The 19,845-nt window shown below is 47.6% G+C and overlaps 1 protein-coding gene, 1 long non-coding RNA gene and 5 other non-coding genes across 7 annotated transcripts; 5 read left to right on the forward strand and 2 right to left on the reverse strand.

Moving 5' to 3' along the window:
* The first annotated feature begins 701 nt into the window (after window positions 1-701).
* Window positions 702-16,734, forward strand: DHX37 (DEAH-box helicase 37). Its single transcript, XM_057414989.1, has 27 exons — window positions 702-813; window positions 1,748-1,917; window positions 3,122-3,234; window positions 3,961-4,282; window positions 4,938-5,086; window positions 5,687-5,779; window positions 5,924-6,020; window positions 6,112-6,225; window positions 6,574-6,675; window positions 7,172-7,286; window positions 7,644-7,739; window positions 8,146-8,222; window positions 8,818-8,956; window positions 9,195-9,271; window positions 9,830-10,062; window positions 10,498-10,609; window positions 11,200-11,306; window positions 11,704-11,892; window positions 12,002-12,126; window positions 12,394-12,510; window positions 12,641-12,813; window positions 13,196-13,310; window positions 13,723-13,860; window positions 14,184-14,278; window positions 14,730-14,803; window positions 15,652-15,749; window positions 16,334-16,734. The coding sequence occupies exons 1-27, from the start codon at window positions 708-710 to the stop codon at window positions 16,414-16,416; spliced, it is 3,429 nt and encodes a 1,142-aa protein (XP_057270972.1). The 5' UTR covers window positions 702-707; the 3' UTR covers window positions 16,417-16,734.
* LOC130602269 (uncharacterized) lies at window positions 14,186-14,838 on the reverse strand. Its single transcript, XR_008972865.1, has 2 exons — window positions 14,693-14,838; window positions 14,186-14,440 (listed from the first exon to the last, which is right to left on the reverse strand). It is a non-coding gene; the product is annotated as an uncharacterized LOC130602269 (long non-coding RNA).
* A 1,009-nt stretch (window positions 16,735-17,743) lies between the features above and the next one.
* On the reverse strand, window positions 17,744-17,815 carry TRNAA-UGC (transfer RNA alanine (anticodon UGC)). The gene has a single exon. It is a non-coding gene; the product is annotated as a tRNA-Ala (tRNA).
* A 182-nt stretch (window positions 17,816-17,997) lies between these two features.
* Window positions 17,998-18,069, forward strand: TRNAD-GUC (transfer RNA aspartic acid (anticodon GUC)). Its single transcript has one exon. It is a non-coding gene; the product is annotated as a tRNA-Asp (tRNA).
* Window positions 18,070-18,428: 359 nt separating this feature from the next.
* TRNAF-GAA (transfer RNA phenylalanine (anticodon GAA)) lies at window positions 18,429-18,501 on the forward strand. The gene has a single exon. It is a non-coding gene; the product is annotated as a tRNA-Phe (tRNA).
* A 193-nt stretch (window positions 18,502-18,694) lies between these two features.
* TRNAD-GUC (transfer RNA aspartic acid (anticodon GUC)) lies at window positions 18,695-18,766 on the forward strand. Its single transcript has one exon. It is a non-coding gene; the product is annotated as a tRNA-Asp (tRNA).
* Window positions 18,767-19,000: 234 nt separating this feature from the next.
* TRNAA-UGC (transfer RNA alanine (anticodon UGC)) lies at window positions 19,001-19,072 on the forward strand. The gene has a single exon. It is a non-coding gene; the product is annotated as a tRNA-Ala (tRNA).
* The last annotated feature ends 773 nt before the right edge of the window (window positions 19,073-19,845 follow it).

Below are 19,845 nucleotides of genomic sequence, written 5' to 3' on the forward strand. Positions count from 1 at the left end.
CTTTTGGGTAACTCCATCGAACTGTGATAACAGCACATTTCAAAACTGATCTTTTCCTTCCCCCAACAAGTGGTATTTGCTGTGGTTGCACTCGTTATCAGCACTGATGTTTGTGATTCCATTTGGGATTTCAAGATTAATCATGTTTGAGTTTGTATGGTTGTGGTTATGTACAAATTAATTTGGTCTGAAGAGATGGCGTACGTAGACTTTTGACGTATGATCCATAGGGAAACACTGGCTTCCACCGATAATACTGAGTAGTTAGAAGTCTGCGGGACTGATTTTTTTACGGAGCTATACCTACCTTTATTGATGACTTCTCTGGGCGCCCAGTCCATGTGCTGTGTAGTTACCTATCTGTAGGCCAGTTTCACTGACCGGCCGTGCTGTTGTGACAAAGCTTACAATAAACCTGTACCGGGACGTTGCACTGAGCACTGACTGCCCTTCACAGCTTCACCTGGCTTGGTTTTGTCGGCTCATGCGAGGAGGGCTCCGGAGCACGCTCGGTTGGGAGGCAGCGGGGACGGGCTCGGCGGGCGGGCAGGCGGACCCGGAGCACGCACGGCAGGGCCGAGCTACCGCATTGCGCCTGCGTACGGCGGCGCGGCCCTTTCTCGCGAGACCGTGCCTTACCGCGGAAGGAGCGCCGCTGGCCCTCACGTGTGGCGGCTGCCGCCGGTGCCGCCGCCGCAGCCGCCGCTATGGGCCGGGCGCGCCGCCGGCACAACTGGAAGGCGCGGATGCAGCCGGGCACGGCGCAGCCCCAGCCCGCCGCCGAGCCGCTGGAGCTGCCGCTGGAGCTGGGAGGTGCGCTAGATCCCGGCCTGCAGGCTAAGTGGGGAGCGCCCGGCCTGCAGACTGAGTGGGGAGCCCCCGGCTGCAGACTGAGCGAGGAGCCCCCGGCCTGCAGACTGAGCGAGGAGCCCCCGGCCTGCAGACTGAGCGGGGAGCCCCCGGCCTGCAGACTGAGCGAGGAGCCCCCGGCCTGCAGACTGAGTGGGGAGCCCCCGGCTGCAGACTGAGCGGGGAGCACCCGGCCTGCAGACTGAGCGGGGAGCGCCCGGCCTGCAGACTGAGCGGGGAGCGCCCGGGCCGGCGCTCCGCGTCCTGCGCGCTGTGTTCGTTACTGCGAACCCGGGCTGTGAACGGCGCTGGAGTGAGATCAGAGCTGCTGAGATCAGGATTAGCGTCGTGTCTGGGCTGTAGTTCTAGTATGCTTCTGTAGGAAGCGTTAGTTTCGAGCCTCTTACAGGCCTTGCATCTGTAGCTCTATTGAAGCAGCTTCTGCATCTCGGCAAATCTTCGTCAAAGCGATTATTAAGAATATTCTTAGGTTTAGCATTTGCATTCTCAAATATCGCTTTTAAATCCCCACATTCATTATACTGCTGTCATCATTCAAACGTTAATAATAGAAGTTTTTACTATTAAAAATTATGCCTGGCCCCCCAAGACACTCATGTCCCAGGCTGCTCTGCCTGTGGTCAAAAAAGGCAGAAGTTTTGTAGTATTGTTGTGTAAGTTAATGAAAATTACCCTCACAACTTTAGGAAGCACCTAAGAGAACTAGAGTCTCCCTTTCACGGGCTTTTTACCCTTACTGCTGATAAGGGATTTATTTTTGGCTGAGGGTGGGGGTTGTGTTTGTTTCAAAGTGGTACATCTGGTCTGGTTTGTGGTAAACCTGTTATGCTGCAAATAACCCCGTGGCACCAGTGAGTGATCGAATGTGTGTTTTCAGATGAAGTAACGCTGAAAGGAATTGATGAAAGCAACGCCCTGGTCCTGCCAGCAAAGAAAGCAAAGAAGAAAAAAGTGGCTAGTGTTGTGCAACAGCAGAAGAAACCCCTGAGCAAGAAACAGAAGAAACACCTGCAGAAAATTTTAGAGCAGAAAGAAAAGAAGAAACAGGTACAGTGCTGCTTGCTGGGGGCTCCGGCTTTGTGCCCTCCGGCCAGGTGACAGGGTATGGCAGTGGTCCATGTCAACGAGCACCTCTGGAGGTTTCCCTTATGCTGTGACACTGGCAGTGATGATATGTGGTACGTGATGTGATTGCATTGCTAGTGTGAAAAGCCAGAAGTGGGGTGACTGCTCTGCACTGCCAGCAAGAGCTTTTTGGGACGTGAACTATGAGGGGTGCCTCAAGGACATGCAGGTGCTGAAGTTCAGGAGTTGTATTAAGACAGTGTCAGCCATCCGTTTCTTGGGTGTTTTGGCAAAGACATGGCACCAGCCATGGACTTGAGGACAGGTTTGGAGCAAGCTGCTCTGGTGGAGGGTGTCTCTGCCCATGGCAGGAGGTTGGAACTGGATGAGCTTCAAGTTCCCTTCCAACCCAAACCAGTCTGGGATTCTGTGATATGATTCTATGAACTCTAGTGGGGAAAAGCATTCCCCTCCCTCTCAGCACTTCATGTGTTCCAGGAATACCTCATTTCTGGGTCCTGGTTCCCCTTCTCTCTTTGACCCTGGCCAAATAGATAAGTGTTACGAAGTACATCACTAGCAGGGTAGATGAAGTTGTACTTTAAAAGCATTCTGTGAAACAGGTTGCATGAGAAGCTTTGTTCTGTTGCAAAATGCAAAGCTTGATGCACCCTTAACTCTTCTGATGCTTCTGAGATGTGTATCTCCAGCTCCAGTATATTTCCTTTATGCAGACAGAGCTTTTCTGTCTTTCCAAAAGCTTTTCAGGGAAAATTCCTGTTTGTTTTAGCATCTGAAAAATGGCTTTAACAAATAAACTCTACTTTTGGAGGTAGTTTAAAACTGCAGCCAACTCCTGCCAGCACTATGTCCCATGTGAGGGTGTTGAAGGGAGCCTTCCACTGCTCTGGCCCTTGCTCCAGCATTTTAGTCCAAGTCCATTTTCTTTGCTGCTGTTTGAAGGGTGCAGCTGAGCTTTTCATTGCAGTGGTGAAGGGTCAAGCCTGTGTTTCCAGTGCAGGGGTGAAATCCTCATCAAAGAGGACTGACCGTGTAGCAGCAGAAATATCTTTACAACCTCACAGTAAGGTTTGCCAAAGCAGAGCCTTTAAAACTCAAGCACAGATCTGGAAATAATTTGTTGATGAAAATAAGCACTGATTTTGATTTTTTTTTCCCCAAATAGCGAGCTGAGTTGCTGAGCAAGCTGAATGAGGTCCAAGCTTCTGAGACAGAAATGAAACTGCTGTTCACTACTTCCAAACTGGGTACTGGGAAGCGCATGTATCAGACCAAAAGGTAAAGTGTTCTTTGGAAAGAGCCATTCTTGCTTATTGCTGTGGCTGAAAACTTTGCAACCTTCTTACCTTTTCTTTTTTGCTGGATTTATTTCCTTCTTACTGCACACAGGTTCTTCAGAATGGATGGAGTTAGACAATTTTCTGGGTTTCTCTGGTAATATGATTGCTATTGATTGTCATCCTTTTGAGAAGATGTTACTTAAAGTGACTTGGTTTTCCCTTTCATAAGGGATGAGCTGGGTAGCAGTTACATCTCCGTACTCTTATAAATTAGGCTAAACTACATAACTGGTGGATAAACTTTTTTGTTGTATTGGAAAGTATTGAGCGATGCAGCGCTTATTTAGCAAGAGCTGCCTTTTGGCAGAAGTTGAAATAAATTAAACTACAGAGATGTCTTCTGAAGAAATGAATAAATATCAGTATAAAGCATGCTTAGATATGAATCCAGCTATTGGCTCAGCCAAGGCTTTGTCTAGCAGAGCTGTGAGAAGCTCAAAGAGTGAGGATCCTTGGAGAGCTGGGTTAACCTCTCAAGGTAATGTCTTCATGTGCTGCACTGCACCCGAGGTGTAGTTTTGCCTGTTGAGTGAAATGTGGGTTGAGGCTCAAGCAGTGACTTTTGGTGATGTGCCTTGCCTGGTTTGTGTAGAAGACATGCGTGGCTTGAGGTCCTGGAGAAGTTTGGCTGAAACGTAGCTCACGTGTTGGTGTTGTGTTCTAGGATAATGCAGGAGCCAAGCACTGTTGAACCTGGAAATATCAGGAGCGTCAGCGGTGCTTACAAGAGAAGACACAGCTCAGAGTCAGAGTCTGAGGAAGAATCCAGTAGCTCTGACGAGGAGAAAGAAGAGCAGAAACCAGGAATAGAGAAGTCCTCAGCCAGTGATCTGAACACTGCTGAAAAGCCAGAGGAAGGCGTGAAGGTGGCAGAGATGAGCCAGCAGCCAGCTGGTCCTAGTGTGCTGGTTCACCAGCCAGCCTCCAGCAAGCTGCCTTGCAAGCCTGCGGTTTTCATTCCAGTGGACAGGTCTCCCGAGATTCAGGTAGGGCTCTGTGAAGAGCGAGGTGTTGGAAATTACAGTGCTCCCCATCAGATTAGGTCACTGCAGATGCTGCAGCACTGTCTTCTGTCTCTTGCTAATACAGCGTGGTAGCAATGTGCAGTTAGGGTCCTCATTCTGGCAGAGTGTTCATGTGCATCGGAGCTTTAAGCCTGTGTAATCTAGCAGGAGGAAAACTAGTTTTGTTTTAGGATGTAAGCATTTGTCTCTAGTTTTAAATGTAGAATTCATTAGCAGGCTTTTAGTGTTCTTCACTGGAAGATCTTGTGAAGTCACTGTCAGCTCTCCATTATGCTGTATCATGGCTGGATAATTTTGTTCCATTTGGCGTAGGTAGTGCGTTCTGTAGAAAAGGGAAGAGCTCTGCATGTGTCTGAGCAGATGAGACCGAGTGGTGAAATGAGTTTTGCCTTGAAGTGCTGTATTAATAAACTCAAGGGACTCTGAAGGTTCACAAATGAAGTGCGGGGCTTGCCAGCTGCTTTCTGGGAAGCTGTTCTGATGGCTCTGGTTCTTGCTGGTGTGGTGTTAACTGGTTTAGAGCTTTTCCAGCCACAAAGCTTGTAGGATTCCTTCTTGTGGGTTTTAGAATCAGAGGAAGGTAACAGTTCCCAATCCTGTGGTTTATATTATTTAGGAAGCAAGACTAAAGCTTCCAATTCTTGCCGAAGAGCAAGTCGTCATGGAAGCCATTAATGAGAATCCCGTTGTGATCATCTGTGGCGAGACGGGAAGCGGTAAAACCACACAAGTCCCTCAGTTTCTCTATGAAGCTGGCTACGCCAGGTATGGATCTTCTTTTACATGCAGCAGGTGTAATAAGAAAATTCAACCTGAACTCAGTTACCTCTGATTTTGATTCTTTTCTGATACGGCTGAACTGAACCTGGTCTGTGCAGTAGTAGTGGCCGTGTTCAGTGGGCTTCTAAAAAGTCTGAAGGGAATTAGACTGACTTGCAACAGCCTCTCCACATAAGCAGTCTTTGAAACCTCTCAGCTTTTGCACCTCATAAAATGCTTCTTGCAAGTTGCATCAGGGCGCATCCAGCTTCTGTGCTGCTGCTGCCCCAGCCTGAGTGTCTTCTGAAATGAGCCCTGTTGCCAGAGGGATGTCCAGGAAGACCAGAGTTCAGTGAGCTGGAATTACGGAGACAGCATTTGGGGAAAAAACTTCCTGTGATACATGCATCTCCAGATCCATGTGCATGTAATAAACAGGAGGGTAATCCCAAAGCTTCCTTTCTGTTCTTGTAATTATAAGTGACTCGAGTGATGCATCTTAATTTAGAGCCATCGTGCAGAAATCCTGTTGTCAACTTCTGAGTTTTCCTCTCTTTAAAGCAAGCAGCCAAACAACCCCTCCTTTTGTTTCCTTCCTCCTTTTAGTTCAGACGGTGCCATTGGGATCACCGAGCCTCGACGTGTGGCTGCAGTGTCCATGTCCCAGCGAGTCGCTAAGGAAATGAACTTGTCAAATAGGTGAGGAGGAAAGCTGAGACCTTGCTAGGAAGGTAACGCTGAGATGCTCTGTGAGTGTCATAGAGTCAATCTTGCACATTGTTCATTGAATTTTCTGTTTCTCCCTATGCTTTTTCTTGTGGCTACCCTGGTATTTCCTCACAGAGTGGTTTCATATCAAATCCGATATGAAGGCAATGTTACAGATGAAACACAAATCAAGTTCATGACAGATGGTGTGCTGCTGAAAGAAATTCAGAAGGTAAGTTCTTGCCTTCTGTTTTATCAAAAGGAAAGTATTTTGAACAGCTGGAAAAGAGGCTTCATATGGTGAAATTGATCTCTCTTCTCAGGACTTTCTGCTTTCGAAGTACAAAGTTGTTATTATTGATGAAGCTCATGAGAGGAGTATGTACACAGACATCTTGATAGGCCTCTTGTCTCGCATCGTGCCTCTTCGGGAGAAGGTAAGAGAAGCAGTACTTCTGTATTGGACACGGATGTGCTGGGGAAGGGAATGTTGGACATGAAGAGGCTTTGCGCGAGGAGGGACTCTGTGGTGAGGAAGTTAATAGAAATCTGAGGGAAACCATGAAATAACACTCATAACGTTGGGGTTCATGTATGTTAAGACGCATTGCATTTGAACCTGTGTCTGCTCTGTCACTTGACATGGTGCCTTTTTTGTCTTGGACTTTGAGTGCTTTGGTGCAGGAACTTTTATCCAGCCCCACTTAAAGCCCTGTGTGTGTGTGCTGTGTAGTTTACCCACCGCATGCTTTCAGGCATGGAGTAACACGTTTGTGTCCTTGCAGAGAGGGCGGCCACTGAAGCTGATCATCATGTCAGCCACCCTTCGTGTTGAAGATTTCACTGGTAACAAGAAGCTGTTCTCTGTTACACCTCCTGTTATTCAGGTATTGTCCTTCTCACTGAGGTCTCCATCAGCCCAGTGGCTGAAATAAAGGGAGGGCTTCCTTGATAAGGCCAGTTAAAAACTAGGGGCAGTCTGCTCTTTCCAGCTGGGCCTGAAATCTTTCAGATACCAACTTGAAAATAGTTATTTTGATTAGACCATTGTTTCTTTGGGGACTCAGTGTTTTTCTTCCCACCTTTATCAGAAAAGTGCCCCAGCAGAATCTGATTAGCTTGAGCACTGTACGTTAACACTTCAGCAGAACTAGAAAACCTCAGTCTGAGTTGATCTGAAAGAACAGTTATAGCTTCCAGCTTGGTTTTACAGTGTTCAGGGTAGACAACAGTAACTTCTGTGGGTCTGGTGTATTGTAGATTACCAAATCCAAGAGCTGAACAGAAATACAGGGTGAGCTTTTCTAGTTCTCCAGTGAATGCTGCAATAGTTATGCTGGAGTTATAACAGCAAGTAATCGTTTGCTTGCATTCCCTCCCTAGGTAGATGCAAGGCAATTCCCTGTAACTGTTCATTTTAACAAGAAAACCCCCTTAGATGACTACAGTGGGGAGTGCTTCAGAAAGGTGTGTAAAATCCATCGGATGTTGCCCTCAGGTAAGGTCACTGCTGAGAACCTCTCAAATACTTTACACTTCACGTGTCTAAAGTCTTCTGGGTTGTTTTTGCTGGGTTTATGTTTTGTTTTGGGGTAGAGGGTTTTTGTAGCTTGAACGTGGAACTACAGTGATGTATTCTTGTACTTGGGCTTCTCATATGAAAATTACCCTTCAGTTAAATCATGGTTACATTCGTGTGCTTCTCGAGGGAGTAGTAGAAGACAGTTGCAGTCTAACACCCTGTTCCTCCTTGTTACTTTGCAGTATATTCAACCTGTCTTATCAAGAGCAAGATCTGAAGCTTTCCAAGGTGAAATACCTATGTTGAGGTTGACAGTGATCTGTTCTCTTGCAGGTGGGATTTTGGTGTTTTTAACAGGCCAGGCAGAAGTACACTCTCTCTGTAGAAGGCTAAGGAAAGCCTTTCCATTCCAGAAAAACAACACTGCAGGTAATGCTGTAGAATAAAGGACTGTTAGGCTCAAGGATTCATTGCATTTCTTCACTTGCTCTGTTGGTTGTGAATTAAAGCAGAAACGCTGCTGCCTGTTGGTGGCTGTTTTATTTCAGGCTAATGGAATTTCCCAAGATGACTAGAAAGTCAAATCCTAATATAGCTCAGCTAATGGTGTCCTAAACCTCAAGGCATACAGCTGCAGTATGGTTCCTAAATGGAATTATGACGTTAAACTTTTGTGCTATCCCTGTACCCTCTGCCTTCAACGTGACTATTTGCTTATTTCACACTGTGACACTTTTTGCATCCCCAGAAAGATGGGAGTGGGACCAGACTCTTGCCACTGTGTATTCTGAGAGGAAAGCATGCTCAGCTAACAGTAATTCCACTGGTTTTGCAGGAGGAGATGATGACAAAGAAGACTCAGTGGAAGAAATGAGAAAATTCAAGAAATCAAGGAAGCAGAAGAAAGTTACGGTAATGTGTGATGGGTAGAATTCCTCCCAGAGACAGGAGGGAGCAGGTATCTCCCTGCCAAACAGCACTACTGCATAGCTGTGTTTCTCACCAAGCTGTTTTAGGTTTGCCTGGAGCCTTGTAGCCTACGTATGTCCCCTCAGGAAATCCAGTAATGCTGCCTACACTGATAACTGCTGCATTATGAGCAGCAGAGTGCTAAAATGTGGCCCTGGATATTACAGGCAGGAGATTTTGGTTGAGTGTTGACCATTAAAACTCTAATGGAAGGAGTTCCAGACTTGCTGGCTCCAGGGCTGCTCCTCATCTCGCTGTTATCCAGCGACTGATGCATTTGTCAAGGTGTCAAGGATGAAGGGTTGGCTTCCACACAAGTCCTACATGCGCTTTGTTAGCCAGAGATCTTGATGTTCTAGATATCCTGTCCACTGACATTGAAACCTTGGCCTTAAATACAAATGAAATCTCTCAATCCCTCTGTCACCTTCAGGTCAACAAATGTTTGCAGTAAGTGCTCAGCTTTCAAAGCAAGAAAAAGTGCTGTTTGTGTCCCCCTTTTAAAATGCTCTGGGGTCATCTTTCCTCTCTTTCTCAGGTGCTCCCCAAAATTGATCTGGACAGTTACTCTGTTGTACCAGTGGATGAAGGAGATGAAGACAGAGACAATGAAACTGATGATGATATGGCAGGGTCTGATATTGACCTAGATTTAGGAGATGGAGACTCGGAAGAAGGTTTGGCACTTACTGAAATCAGAATTCCATATCTCCTGTCACCTGTGGAATGTGCAACATAGGCAGGTTGGCCTTTGCTGACCTGTGCCATGGAAAAGCTATAAAGATTTTCCAGCTTCAGCTTTGTACCAAGTATTTTACTGGTTTTAAATGAAGTGGTGTTTGTGAAGACATTGTAGGGATTAAGCCTGGAAGTTGTTGACTTACTGTGTACTTAATAATATTGGTTTCTTCACAGATGAGAAATCTGATTCGTCCCTTCCACTCTATGTGCTCCCACTCTATTCTTTGCTAGCACCAGAGAAACAAGCAAAGGTAAAGAATTTGTTGTCATAATAAGTAAACGATCCTTATAGATATGTGTGATTGTTGTCTAAAGTCACATATGCTTTGTGAGTTACAATGTGCATTTTGGACTGCCATCACTGGGCGCACTTGAATGTCCCAGTGGGTGAGTTGGGATGGGATCAGAGCTGGCCTTGTTTGGGCTGGGATCTCCTTTATGTGCCAGTTCAGCAGGTTGGGAGAGATAAAGAGTGACAGTCCTGCAGCATGGTAAAGTGAGTCCAAATTAGATCCCATTGCCAACAGGCAGTTACTCTTACATTTCCTCTTGAGTTTTGGAGTATGTCTAAATACAACTCCACACTGGTGTCTGCTCCACCTGGAGGCCCTGTGGGTGTTTCTGAGGGATTAAATGAGCTGGATAGAACGCTCCAGAGCTGGAGACAAAGTGTTAAGTCTTTGGTCTCACTCTTGGGTTTCCCCTGCAATGCCATATGCTTGGTCATCCCTTTGCAACCCATCCAAGTTGGCTGCCTGTCTCTTTCTGTTGTTGGCCGTGCATTTCACATGCCCATCTGTTTCTTGTAGGTATTCAGGCCTCCTCCTCCTGGCACGAGACTGTGTGTTGTAGCCACCAACGTGGCTGAAACATCTCTTACCATCCCAGGCATCAAATACGTGGTTGATTGTGGAAAGGTCAAGAAACGTTTCTATGACAAAATTACTGGGGTTTCATCTTTCAGAATCACTTGGATATCTCAGGCTTCAGCCAACCAGCGGGCAGGCCGGGCTGGCCGGACGGAGCCAGGGCACTGTTACAGGTTAGCTGCCTGCTGGGGAGAGGGTTAGGAGGAGCAAAAAGCCCAGTGAGTGGCAGTGTGAATTGGGTGGCTTCTCTCGTCCTGCTGCCCCTTTCACAAGGACCTAGTGGTGCTTGAAACCCGTTGGTTTTGTCTGCTCTTCATTCAAATAGGAGAGGTGAAGCCAAACGTGGACTGTCACTGGTGATGTTGGTTTGACAGTTTGACTTCTTGGGGGCCTTTCTTTTGCTGAAAACTCATTGGGGTGGCCAAAACAGCATGGATCCCACTCCAAGCCAAGTCACCTTTTTGTGACTAATGCAGTATGCCCCAACCACGGAAATAATTACATGGTTATCTAAATAGCACCAACAGCTGCCTGTTTTATAAATCCCTTGCATATCTTTTGAGTTAAGATTTATTCTAAGTCTCTAAGCAGCATTTCTGGTTCACTAGGTTATACTCCTCAGCAGTCTTCATGGACTTTGAGAAATTTTCTGCTCCGGAAATAATAAAGCGACCGGTAGAAGACTTGATTCTGCAAATGAAGGCATTAAATATAGAAAAGGTGAGGTGTAAATTTCCTTTGTACTACAGTGCTCTTTAAAGTGGCTGCCCCTTGGAGCTGGAGTCACAAAATAGATCTGTTATCATCGTCGCTTGAGGCTGTGCCTTGTGTTAGGAATTAGGATGCTGGGACTTGATTTTGGTTCTGTGAATCACAGAAGCCTGTATGAATCCTACCGGGCCTTAACAGATGTGTTTGTTCAGGTCATAAGAGCTTTCTTATATTTTTAGTAGCAAAAAAGCCCTGTCCAAACAGGGGTTGTGTTTTGGAGGTACTTGAGCACTCTCAGAAAGCACAATACTTACGAGTCAGACCTTAAAGCAGCCCACCCTAGGCGGTGCCTGGAGTCAGTGGCAGCTCAGGGTGACGCTGGTATTCCTGTTTCCTAATGTTTTTGTTCCAAGCATTTCCTCCCATTATATGTCCTTTCCTCTTGCTCCTGGCAAACATCCTAACTGTTTTTATGTGGTGTGTATCCAGAGGGAAGGGTTCTGTTCCCTTCCAGGACTTCTTACTGCATTCAGACTCTGTTTTTCAGTGGGAGCTATATCAGTGATGTACTGAGAAGTATTTTCCCTCGCTGTCCATAGGTAATCAACTTCCCATTCCCAACACCACCTCCAACAGAAGCACTTGCAGCAGCTGAGGAGTTGCTGATAGCCCTGGGTGCCTTAAAGGAACCCCCTATGACAGGAAGGTAACATCTGTGGTCCCCCACGAATTCCCTCTTAGTGCTGCTGCACAGACTCCACTATCAAGGCAGTGGCACTGCTGTCCTCCCGCCAGTTTTCCATCTCAGCCATGCATTTGAGGATGTGCTGGCAGAGACTGTCAGCATTTTAACAGTCTCAGGTTTACCTTTGTGTGTTTTATTGGTCCCTGGGTGTGTTTGGGCACAGAAAGACTGTGCTAGCAGTGTGCCATTCAGGGCAAGGGGGAGCTGCATGAGGAAAAGGAATCTTTCCCCCAGCCTTTGGGACCAGCACATAACAAAATCAGAGAAAACACATGAAATGAATGGGGCTTCTAAAACCAGAAACACAAACTCATTCTAATGCAGAAGTCACTACATTACATCACTTTTCCTCCCCCAGGCTGAAGCAGCAGCTGGCAGCAAAGCTGAGTTGCCCTATTAGTCCCCTGGGGAGAATAATGGCCACATTTCCTGTTGCCCCCCGCTATGCAAAGATGTTGGCATTGAGCAGGCAGCAGGGCTGCCTGCCCTACACCATCACCATAGTGTCTGCAATGACTGTGCGGGAGCTTTTTGAGGAGTTAGACAGGTGAGTGACTTAACCTGACATCACTTGTCACAGCTGATGTCTCTCTTACGTTGAGGCCCTTCTGCACCTAAGCACAATGTTCATTTATGCTGTTTTGTGTTTCTTTTAGGCCAGCAGTAAGTGAGGAAGAGGCAGCAAAGCTGAAGGGGAAGAAAGCCAGGTTTTTACAGATGCAAAGGATCTGGGCTGGGCAGGGGCCCATGCAAAAGCTTGGAGACCTGATGGTGATGTTAGGTATTGCAGTGACTTCCCTGTACTGTTAACTGCCGTTCTGTCCTCCTCCCTCTTAGCCTTATACAAGCAAAGGCAGCCTCATGCTGCAGGACTGAGCCCAGCAGTACATATTCTGGACTGTTCTCTGGGCATTCTGCCAGTGTCCCAGGCTAATGACAAATGGGAACTGTGATATGCATGTGTTGACTATGACACCACTGTCCCACAGTTGGTTTCCTTTGCAGAACTGATTGTCTAAGTAATTTCTCCCCCTGACTTCACTTCCAGGAGCAGTGGGGGCCTGTGAGTACGCTGGGTGCACCCAGAAATTCTGTGAAGAAAATGGGCTCCGATACAAAGCCATGCTGGAAATCCGGCGCTTGAGAGGACAGCTGACAACAGCAGGTAAAGGGGTTTGAGAGGAGCCACCTTGTTTATTCTCTTTTGAGGGGTGACAAATCAACGGGGCTGTTTGTTGCAACCTTTAGTTTGCTATTGAATCTTAACTCCTCTTTCCCCCCCCCCCCCCCAACAGTGAACTCAGTCTGCACTGATGCTGGTCTCTTTGTTGATCCAAAGATGAAGCCCCCAACAGAAGCTCAAGCAACTTACTTGAGGCAGATTGTCCTGGCTGGGCTAGGGGATCACGTTGCCCGAAGAGTTCAGGCAGAAGAGCTCCTGGATGACAAGTGGAAAAATGCCTATAAGGTAAATAGCTTGAATTGACTGAATTCCTCTTCCCCTGTGTGGTAGAAAGACACTCCTGGGCTTATGGCTGCATACAGCAATGGGGCTGCATGTGCTGGCTTTCTACAGCCACTCATGGAATCTAAGTTTCCAGTGTTGCAATTTCCCAGTCCTCAGGTAGGAATTGTTATAGAGCCAAGAACTAGCATTAGTCCGACGTGCAAAGTGCTTGATGTCTCCTGAGAAGGTGATGTAGAAAATGATGGGGTTGTTAAAATCCTCCATCACTTAAGGAAACCGTATAAAGGTACATCTAAGAGAGACTAAAATTGGATGCAATCAAGAGATTGGATTGCCAGTAACTCATCTTATTCTGCTTCAATCTTCTTGTGCTTTCTTAAAGACTGCTCTCCTGGAAGACCCCGTGTTCATCCATCCAAGCTCAGTCCTCTTCAAACAGCTCCCAGAGTTCGTGGTGTATCAGGAAATTGTTGAGACTACAAAGCTGTATATGAAAGGTGAGGCTGCTGCAGTCCCTGCTTGTTCTGCAGGTGTGGGGAGGAATTCAGAAGTGCCTTAGGCAGAATGTTTCCCTTGAGGCATTCTGCTTACACAGTGGTCATGCCTCTGGGGATTTGGATCCTTATGGTTTCTAGGTCTGGATCAGGGGATAAATTGGCCTGGTTTATTCTTTGTCCAGCGGAACTGGCTAGAGCAAAGTTCAGCTTCTGAAATAGCTGCTCTGCTCCAGCCCTGTCAGCAGTAGCTCCCTATTGATGGTGTCTGAACAAGGACAATAAAGAGTTGACTTGAAAAATGAGATCCAAGTGAATGTGTGAAGATGAGATTCTGCAATGCACTGTATTCACTCAGTGAGTGGTGGCCCTTGGCAGCAAGCCTGCATTCAGGTGTGTGTTTTCCCTTCCTAAGGTGTGTCTGCAGTCGAGCCTGAGTGGATTCCAGCTCTGTTGCCACCGTACTGCCACTTTGGGAAGCCTCTGGAAAATCCTCCTCCATCTTACTGCCCTGAAACAGGCCGAGTTCGGTGTCACAGACCAAGTGTCTTTCGTAAGTGCCTTGAGAAGTGTCATTCAGTAGTTCTATATAGTTATATAGAGTATATGTAGTTATTGTAATGCTGCTTTTAGCAAGACTCTCAGCAGACCAGAAAGGTCAAGCTCAGCTTGGACTGGTCAGAGAGCTTAACCATGGTTTGAGTAACTCCATGGGATTTGTAGCATCTAAATATCAGCATCTCTCCCTGTGAGGGAGCAATGCTGGCTGGGTGGTGGCAGTACCCTCCCCACTTAGCATCTTTGTTGCACATCTCCCTTGGCTAGGGACCCTCCTTTTTGAGCGTTTAAGGGACTCAGTGTGATCCTTCTTTCCAGACCGAGTTAGCTGGGAGCTCCCTGCTGTGGAAGTCGATTACCCAGAAGGTATTGATCGTTACAAATACTTTGCCAGGTTCCTGCTTGAAGGGAAGGTGAGCATGTTCCACCTGCTTCCTTGGTGTAATCAGTAAGGTTTTAGCCCAGTTTTTGGAGATGATGACCCTTGTGACTTGTTTCTTTGTCTGCATGCCCATTCTTCATAACTTGCTGGTGGCTGCAGGAGTTTGGTGCAGTTGTGGAATGGGGAAGATATCCTTAAAATATAAAGCAGCATGAAAATCATCATCTGGGTGAAAGAGACTCACAAATTTAAGTCCTGGTTTTCAGAGGAAAAAAGCTATAGCTCCTGTCTTTGTCCATTCTGAGACTCAAGGGTCACCTAGCAAGCCAGGACAAGATTTGTATGGTGCCATGGATGGGAGAGAGATGGTAATAGAGAATATGGGATGGATGTCTATAGTTGTACAAGTTCATTAATGGTTGTTTCCACAGAACAATTAATTTACCGTGTTCATTATGTACTTGTTATAACGAATCTTCCAGGTTATTAAGAAGTTGAAGTCTTATAGCCAGTGTCTGCTGTCCAGTCCCCTCATAATGCTGAAGACATGGGCCAAGTAAGTTGATAAAGTTAAGTTTGGCTCCACCAAACACGTTTAACTTCCTTTAAAACGAAAGAAAATGAATGCTGGGAGGGGTGTCCTCGATAGGGATCTTGGCTGCAGCTGCAGGAGAGGAAAATGAGTTTTCTTACCAAGAAAAACTATGTCTCAAGAGAGCTGGGTGGTTGTGAGGGCAGTGTGGAAGCGCACACACAGCCTGCTGGTCACACTGACCTCTGCGGGCTGCTTCACGCACATAAATTGCTCACACATGGACACAACTGCTTTCCTTGCTTTTCTTTGTGCTTTGGCCAATTGCATTTGGTTTATCTCTTTCCAGAGACATGTTTCCAACAGACCATATTTTTCTTGATGACATTTACAGAACAATGAGCCTCAAAAGAACTGTCAGCTATTGTTTCCCCTGTGTCCCCCTTGTGAAAGCTCTCTTCCTTACCAAAATGAGCTTTCTCTGAGTTGTGATGGGGCTGAGAGATGCAAAGATTGGGAAAGGCTTTCTTAAAAGTGACTCATCTCATCCGAGGGTCCTACAATTGCAAAGTTATTCCCTAGTGTAGTCAGTTCCGAGTGCAGCATGGGACCTGTTGGTTCCTTTTTGCTCCCCCATGTGCTATGCAGCTGCATGCTGCCAGCAAGAAGAGCAACCTGCTGCTCTATTTAACAACAGAAAGTTGTAGTAGGGGGAATAAACTTATTTCTAGTGAATTTTGTGTTTCTGTAACTGTATTTAGCCCTTTAAAAACCACTAGGAGTATGAATTCAGAAAGGTAAGCTGAATGCTGGAATACTTTGCTGAACTGTGCTAATGAACTTTGTTTTAATGTACTGTTTTATTTTGGTAGACTTCAGCCCAGGACAGAAGCCCTCCTGCAGGCTCTAGTGGCAGAAAACTGTGATAATCGTGGTGCTTTACTGGCTGCATGGAAGAGAAATCCTAAATGTAAGTGTTCTGCTTGCTTAATTACTGGTCATATCAGTGCAGGTTTTGTAGTGCCACCAACACTGTTGAATTATAACTAAAAAAAATGGATGATCTCACTTGATAATCTCCAAATATCTGCTGTTTTCTTACCAGAATCAGCAATGCTGTGTGTCTTGGTTCTGGTGAAGGACTGGAGTGGCTTGTACTTCAGAAAGTACATCGTTTTAAGATGATTTTTTCCCTGTAGTTCCAACAACAGTTAGAGTGTTTGGTTTGTGCTTCTAAAGAATCACACTCTGATGGTACTGTCAGTGGGTGCAGGGAAAGGTTCTTCCAGGTAAAATGGATTTTGTTCAGTTTTAGGGTACAGATTGTGAGAGTTCTTCATGGAAGCAGCAGCAAAGTGATGCGGTGATGGCTTTCACAGTCATTCTCCCACACTTGGCACTTCTATATCTGCATGCAGGTCCCCAAGCTGCAGCAGTGATAGAAGGTTGGTTCTTGCTGTCAGCCTGTGATGCTGCAGGACTTCGTCTTTCCAGCAGAACCACTCCAGTCCCTGTACTCTGCAGCCATGTAATTGCTCCCCTCTCTCCTTCCAGATTTGCTCACAGCCTATCGTCAGTGGATCCCCGAAGCCTTGCATGATGATCTAGCCCAAAAGTGGCCACCAGTAGCACAGTGAAGTGTCTGACTTCTTCATGGACCCTTCTCCAAGACGTTTTGGGAGCTTGGGTTTCCTTGGAAATTTGCCGACACAGATGGACTTGCTAACTGTTAGCAGTAGCTTTCTGTAAGCAAACTGAGTGTTGGTCTGGTTTTCTAGGAAGCCCTCTGTGTTTCCAGAAGCCCTACCAGTGGTTTTGCTGGTATTTTGTAATATTGATGTTTGGATAATTTTATCCATTGCATTTTACAGATTGTTTTTTTTTTATCTGAAGCTTCTCTTTGGACTATATTAGTCACATGGACTATAATAAATGTGTATAGTTCTTGGGCTGGATGGGAGAAATGTTTTCAATGCCAGATACTGCAATAAGGGGTATTCCAGACCTTGGCAGTGACAGCAGATCCAGCCCTAGGCTGAACGTTTGGTCCTCGTGGTGGGTTGACCTTACCCAGCCCCTTAGGTTCACACATCCCCTGTCCCTCCTGCGTGACAGGAAGCACAAAAGTGAGAAAACTCGTGGGTAGAGATGAAGATGGTTTAATTAGTGAAGGGAAGACGAAGAATCCCAGTGTTGTCAAGGCTTACAGCACCTCCTACACGCTGTCCCCTTCCAGCATCTTGTCCACCCACAGCCACCTCACAGAGGGGAAAAGAGAAAGCCTTGACATTGTGCAAGTACTGCTCAGCAACAGCCCGAACACTCGCGTGTTATCAACACTGTTAGTCGCAAACCCAAAACACAGCAGCAAGGGGCTGCTATGACAAAGTCCCAGTGTGCTCCTAATGCTTTTCCTGCTTCTCAAGGAGTTTGCAGTGAATCCAGAGTCTTCATTAATCTTGCTTTCAGTAATTCTGGTTTCAAATCTCTCCTCATCCCTGGGTTGCTGCTGCAAGCACTTTTATTTCCTGGTGCCTTTGCTCTGCCACATGCTTTGCCAGTTCTGAGGAGCTGGGACATCTGCCCCCACGTTCTGGAGGAAGCTGGTAAAACCCAACCCCAGAAGGGGCTGGATGTGTGCTCCCACTACGCCCTTGCACTTCAGACCAGGACACAAGGTTTAAAAATACCTAATGGTGACAAAAGCAGCTTTTGTTTCTGAGCAAGAAGGAAAATAGCCTGGTACAGCTGGGTATTTATCATGTAAGTGTTGCAATGGAGTAGTGTTTAGCAGCAACCATAGGCACGGGGGTGCTGTGAACTGACTGGGCTCCTTTCTTTAGCACGAATTGCAGCTGTGATTACGGGAAGGAAGAAAGAAAAGGACAACACCGAGCCTCTTAACGAATGATGGCTCCTTTGGGTAAACGGGATGAAAGGAATCAAAAACCACAAGAAAACGAGTGGAGATGCCGGGGATTGAACCCGGGGCCTCATACATGCAAAGCATGCGCTCTACCACTGAGCTACATCCCCTTATTGTACCCCGGTTTCCCGCACAGGAATACATACGCGGTGCAGCCGCACGTCGGGCCCAGTGAGACCGCCGCTCCGCTCCTCTCAGCCCAGCACCGAGCTCCAGCGCCCGCAGGACAGGGCCGGGGCTTGCGGCGACCGTGTCCTTATAGCGCAAGGCCTGTAAGCCGCGTTTGTGCCTGTCCTCGTTAGTATAGTGGTGAGTATCCCCGCCTGTCACGCGGGAGACCGGGGTTCGATTCCCCGACGGGGAGGTCCGTTACTTTTGTTCTCCGCGCCTGCTACGCCGGCGTGGAACCGAGGCCTGCAGGCGAGCGGCCGCGCACACCCCGCAGCGAGCACGGTATGGGCCCAGAGCTGCTTTTTATGCAGGTGAAGGGGAGCGGAGCCCGCCGCTCCTCCCAGGGTGCGTTCTGGGCGCCCCGCTGCCACCGCTGCTGCCGGTGTTCGGGGGTTGCGGGGTCCCGTCCCCGCCCTGCGGGGTGCGAAGCAGTGCGGTGGAAGAGGTGGGCAGCGGCTGGGCCCACGGGCACCACTGTCACCTGTTACCACGGTAACACCACGGGTGCGCTGGGCGGGGTCCTATCCGCCGTCAGCGGGCGGGTGTGTGCGCGCCGAAATAGCTCAGTTGGGAGAGCGTTAGACTGAAGATCTAAAGGTCCCTGGTTCGATCCCGGGTTTCGGCAGAACTCCTTTTCTTTCATCCCGCCGGTGACAGCGGGTCCTTTTGCCGCCGAGCGGCCCCAGCGAGAGGGTTCTGTGCTGAACACCTCCGCGGGCGCTCACGCGTGTGGGAGCATTGCGCGGTAGAACGCTGTTCCCTGCGGGGAGCGCTGAGCGGGGATGGGGCGGCGCGTATGGAGTCCAGGTTATGAGCCGTCCTCGTTAGTATAGTGGTGAGTATCCCCGCCTGTCACGCGGGAGACCGGGGTTCGATTCCCCGACGGGGAGGTTGCGGTTTTTATTTTGGTTTATTTCCCAATTTCGTGACGGAATTTTCTGATTTCCGGAGGAAAAATAAAACGAACCCACGTGTGTGTGTGTGCGAACGCAGAGTGCTCCCGTACTGCTAAGAACTACCTGAGGTTTACACACAGCTCCCGTTTTACCCTGCGCAGCAACGGCGGGTGTGCGGCCCCGGAGCGGGCAAAGGTGGGCGCCAGGCAGAGACACAGCGCCGGGCGTGGGGATGTAGCTCAGCGGTAGAGCGCATGCTTTGCATGTATGAGGTCCCGGGTTCAATCCCCGGCATCTCCACTTTTTTTCCTGCCTCATTTATTCTCTGTCTTATCCCTGTGATCTGTTTTACCCAGGGTTAAAGTTGCTGGGTCACACGGAACACTAAATTGCACTGTTGCTGCCCCAAAAGCCTGTTTTTTCTCACTTGTTTCTCGTCAGGACTACACAAACACAATTCTTGTGTCTCTCCAGGTAGCTCATTGCCACACTAAGGCCCTGCAGAGCCAGAGCAGCCCAAAAGGAAGAAGGGCAGCCCCTTGCAGCCTGACCTGGCTCCGCTTGAAGCAGGTTGGAGAAGCTCTTGGGAAACAACAGAAACCAAAGCCCATGTAGAGCTTGAAAGGGCTTTTATCTACACAGTGCAGTTACCAGCTGCTTTATCTGCCCTGTTCAGTTATCAGAGAGCTCACTAGTGACAGATGTAAAATGACATTTCCTGCCAGAGCAGCTGAAAGGCTCCTTGTGCTATTTATTTACTAGTGTTATTTCTAGTTGTTATTTTGAGCCAAACGCTTGACTACAGCACTGTTCAATGTGAGGACCCCTGTTGTAACTAGCTCCCTGGACAGGATCCCTCTGGGCAGCTGTACTTCAGGAATATAGCCTGCACATGAGTGTGAGAAAAGAGAGGGTTCTTACCCCAGGGATTTTGTAGTTATAGGCACAAAGTAACAGACTTTGGCACAGGAAATCAGTATTTGCCAGTAAAATAGGTCATGGTCTGTTAGGACCAACGTCCTCCTGTTCACCAAGCTTGTCCTGAAAGCATAGCAAGGGGTACAGAGAGTGCA

This window comes from Pezoporus wallicus, unplaced genomic scaffold (genome assembly GCF_028554395.1).
Source record: "Pezoporus wallicus isolate ANWC-B61680 ecotype Strahan unplaced genomic scaffold, APGP_CSIRO_Pwel_v1 contig_8047, whole genome shotgun sequence".
Lineage (NCBI taxonomy): Eukaryota > Metazoa > Chordata > Aves > Psittaciformes > Psittacidae > Pezoporus > Pezoporus wallicus.